This window comes from Ichthyophthirius multifiliis (assembly GCF_000220395.1).
Source record: "Ichthyophthirius multifiliis unplaced genomic scaffold scaff_1120509250994, whole genome shotgun sequence".
In the NCBI taxonomy this organism is placed as follows: Eukaryota; Ciliophora; class Oligohymenophorea; order Hymenostomatida; genus Ichthyophthirius; species Ichthyophthirius multifiliis.
The window spans coordinates 1-4675 of NW_004086303.1; the positions used below are offsets into that span (position 1 = coordinate 1).

General features: G+C 11.9%; 1 protein-coding gene across 1 annotated transcript, besides 13 other annotated features; it reads left to right on the plus strand. All coding sequences in view use genetic code 6, as the record gives it.

Moving 5' to 3' along the window:
* Nucleotides 1–1271: 1271 nt before the first annotated feature.
* Nucleotides 1272–1308: a microsatellite.
* A 34-nt stretch (nt 1309–1342) lies between these two features.
* Nucleotides 1343–1395: a microsatellite.
* A 175-nt stretch (nt 1396–1570) lies between these two features.
* Nucleotides 1571–1596: a microsatellite.
* A 1289-nt stretch (nt 1597–2885) lies between these two features.
* IMG5_126020 (hypothetical protein) lies at nt 2886–3089 on the plus strand (the record flags this gene model as incomplete). Its single annotated transcript, XM_004032218.1, has 1 exon — nt 2886–3089. A coding segment is annotated over one exon (204 nt), but the record flags the coding sequence as incomplete, so codon positions are not given.
* Nucleotides 2887–2943: a microsatellite.
* Nucleotides 2926–3014: a microsatellite.
* Nucleotides 2946–3070: a microsatellite.
* Nucleotides 2962–3034: a microsatellite.
* Nucleotides 2962–3054: a microsatellite.
* Nucleotides 2968–3032: a microsatellite.
* Nucleotides 2970–3070: a microsatellite.
* A 1-nt stretch (nt 3090) lies between the features above and the next one.
* Nucleotides 3091–3149: a microsatellite.
* Nucleotides 3111–3157: a microsatellite.
* A 1195-nt stretch (nt 3158–4352) lies between these two features.
* Nucleotides 4353–4394: a microsatellite.
* The last annotated feature ends 281 nt before the right edge of the window (nt 4395–4675 follow it).

The following is a 4675-nucleotide window of genomic DNA, read 5'->3' on the forward strand; positions in this document are numbered from 1 at the left end:
TTTTTTTTTACTTTGTAATGAAATTCTAGTCTATTATATAATATAATATAATATATATATTTAAAAGAATATGAAGTATATTTATTTATTATATTAATCAAAAATATAAATATTTAATTATAATTGAAAAAAATAATCCTGAAAATATATATAAACAAACTAATTTTTAATTATTTTCTTATTGTAAATCTTTAATTTATTTTTTAAATAGGGCCTCATCAATCATAAAAAATTACTTATTGGAGGTACTTTCTTTTATAATTTATTTTTAACTATCTTCATTTAATTCCATTTTAGCTTATAAATCATTAATAAGAATATTTTTTTATTTTAAATTATTTTATAATTATTCAATTTATTTATTTTATTCTAAAACAATATTTTAAAAGTACTAATTTTTTATTTAAATTTACTCATTTAAAGCTTATTAAATACTATATTTATTAACTAAATCAGTATTTGAGTGCTACAATGAATTTTTGAGAATATCAAGTAGTAAAATATCATCTATATTATAATAATTATGTCCTTATAATTAAAATAATTAATCATTAATTTTTTCTTTTAAAAAATTATATTTAGATTAATAATCTAATTATTAAATTTTTTAATATTAAGTATTTATTTAATCTAAATCTTATTTTAATTATTTATTCTATGTAATAATTTTATCATATTGATATTTCAAATCATTAAATTAATCCTATAAATTAATTTAACTAAGTTTTAATTTTTATTTTGTCTAATAATCTATTGTTTCTTTTAAAATATACATTGTTAATTTTTTTTTATAATATTAAATGTTAGAAAGTTCAAAAGATAGCATGTTTTCACTTTTTTTTGGTTCTTAATTACTTTATCTTAGTTGTATATTTAATTCTTTTATTTCTTAATATTATATTTATATTTTCTCTTTTAATTATTAAATAGTCTCATTATATAATTAATCTTTTTGCTTATTTTATTCAATTTCCATTTATAGTTTGTAAATTTCCTAATGGCTACTTGGATCGAAATATTTTAAACCTTCTTCTTGTTATTAAACTTGATTTACAATAGTATTTGAAGGTCCAAAGTTGGCAAATTATTCTGTATCGTCTAATGTGCAATTATGTTAACTTAGCTTTGAAAATTATTTTGATTGTATCCGAGGTGATTATTATGATAATATTTTACTTTGATCGAAATCTAATAGATCTATATCATTTACATCATCTTATTATTAACTAATAATTTCATTTTAATCTTCTTCCATTTATAATTTGTAAGTATTTTTTTATAAATATTTTTTTTTTTTATTAAATTTTTAATCTTTATTTATTTTTCGAATACTTAAAATAATTATATATATATATATATATATATATATATATATATATATATATATGTATATATTTAAAAAAAAAAAAAAAAATTTTTTTAAAATCTTATATTATTATAATTTTTTTTTATATAAAAAATAAAAATTAATATATATAGTGATATATTTTATATTATAATAATAATTTTTATTTTTATTATTATTATTATTATTTTTAATAAAAATAAACATAAAAAAACATTTTAAAAAATATATATATATATATATATATATATGGAAATATAAACAAACAAAATAAAAGAAATTAATATTATCAACAACGAACCTTAAAACATCTAAAATATATCAAAATAATATATAAAAGATCTTAAAAGTGAATCTAGTTTAAAATAATCAATTGAATTTATTAAATAAAAATTATATAATAATCCTAATAAATAGCTCATTATTTTTGATGTTGATTCTTCATTTTAAAAAAACATAAAAAAAACTTTTTAGAAGAATCTGAAAATGATAATACATCTAAAGCTACATGTGATACTATAAAAACTTAAAAGAAAAATAAATAAAGCTTTTCTCCTAAGCAATGTATTTTTTAATATAAATAAATAATTATTTATATATGAAAAAAAAAAATCACTATAATAAAAAGGTAATTAAACGAATATTGTATTTGAATTAAACATACAAGAAAAAAAAGAGTTAAAAAATATTTAATTTATTGATATTTGGAATGAGTTCAAATAAATCTATATACAATAAAGACCTGATAATGTAAAGTAAAATAAATACTTTAAATGTATATTTTAGTGTTTTTAGAGATAAGCACTTTCTAAGTAAATAAATGACGAAAAAGAATTAATTAATTATATATATAATGTAAAAAAGGGGGAGAATATGCAGAGTTTGAAAGAACTTTATTTATTGACCAATTTAAAAACAAATGAAATATTATAATATGATGATTATGTTGAAGATTTAGACATTTTTTCGAATTTATAAATAATTGCATTTTATGACTTTTATTAAAGTTTGTTTTTTTATTTAATTGAATATTACAAATAAATAAATATTTCTAATAAAAGAAATTTAAAAAAAGTTTTTAATATTTTGACATAATAAATTATATATATAATGTAAAATAAAATATTAGATGATTTTGCAAAAAAATAAAGATCATATATAAATGCAGTTAATAATTTAGTTTTTTCACTAATTTTTTGCTTATTTTAAGAATGTGCAAGAAATGAAAATAATTTTGAAGAAAAAAATTAAGATTAAATAATTTTGAAATTAATAAAATAAGTGAATTAAAAACCAGAATCTATTACTAACTATTTTTCAAATCGAATTGAAAGCTTTTAAATAGATAAAAATTTTTACAAATATATTTGAAAAATGTTAATTTTATAAGAATATAATTTTATTTTAATAATTAATATTATCATAGTCATAATTAAATTTATTTATTAATATATATATTTAATTATATAAATAATTTGTAAAAAAGTAATTAATTAATATTAATATAAAAATATAAATATATAACTATTTTTTTAAAAAGAATATATATTGATACATATTTATTTATTTATATATATATATATATATTTATATATATAATTTTTGTATTAATTCTTTTTAATTTTTATTTTATATAATATTTTTATATTATTTTATTTTATTTTATATTATTTGTTTTTTATTTTATATTTTTAAATTTATTTCTTATTATTGTATATTATTTTAATAAAAATTTTATACTAAAGTTTAAATATATTTTAATTTAAAATATTTATAATTTATATAATTTTTGAATTATAAATATTTAGAATTTTGTATTAAATAGTATAAGAAAAAATATTTAAGAATTTTTTTTTATTATGATAGTATTATTTTTAATTGAATTTTTTATTTTCATCTAAATTTTAATACTATTATAATTTAAATATCCTAATATTTTTTAAAGGATTTTTTTTATATTTCTTTATTTAATTTATTTCTTATTTATCTGAAATTCATTATATAATTATAATTATTATATATCTTAATTTTTTTTATAAATAAATATATTTTTTTATTTTATTATATTAAAGGTATTAATACTTTGATATTACCTTTTTTATCTTCTACATATTTTAATATATATGAAATTGTTTATAGATAGAAATCAAAATTCAGCTTTGAATAGTTTTAGGTCTATCATATATATACTTATATTTATATATTTTGTATTTCTAATATTAAATGTAATAAAAAACTAAATATTTATATATATTAAAATTATTTTATTTTATTTTCTAGACTTTTATTTTATTACTTTGATTTATTAAAAAAATATATAATACATATGAATTATCTATATATTATAATTTTTTTATTTTTTATTTATATTATTTTTGATGAAATTAATATTAATTTATATCAGTAATTTTTAATAAATTATTATTATAATTATTCGATAATTAAAATAAATAAATAATTATTTTTAAAAAATCATCGAAATCCTCAAAATAAATGCAAATAGCGAAAATTTTGAAAGCTATTTAAATAGAAAAATATAAATTAATTTATAAATAAATTACCTACAAAAATTAATTATCATTCGCATAATTTAGAAGATAACACAAAATAAAAATTTAGAAAAAATTATGTAAATTTCTAAAATGGAATAATTAATTTAAGATAATGAAAAAGAAAATTTAAGTATAATTTTTTTTTTTGATTTAAATATATTGATCAATTTAATTTTTAAAATAAATAAAATCATTTCAAAAAATTATTATAAAATATTAATAATTAAAACAATTAAAAATTTAATTGTAAAAAAAATATAATAGAAACATATAAACTTTTAAAAGTGATTAATTAAATATATTATTTATAGTATTTAAGTTAATTTTTTTTTAATAATGAAAAAAAAAAATTAATCTATAAATTAATATAAACATTAATGAGATAATTAAAGTTATAATAAATATAAAAAATAAATTTGTAAATTAAATTATTTTTCTTTATTTTTAAAAAATAAAATAATTTTTTTATATAATAATTCTTTTATTAGATAATTTTTAGATAATTATTAAATTACAAAAATTTTTTAAGAAAAATCTTATAAATAAAAATTAAAATCTTTAAATAAAATAAAATTAAATAAATATTATTAAATAACTTATATTTTATATATAATAGTATAATTTATAATTAGAACTAATTTTGAGAATAATTATAAATTTCTTATATGAGTAAACATCTTTTATTATATATCTAATAAAAATTAGTCATATATTAAATTTCCACTATAAATTTATATTTAGAAATTAAATTATTTATTTTAAAATTATATCTAAATAA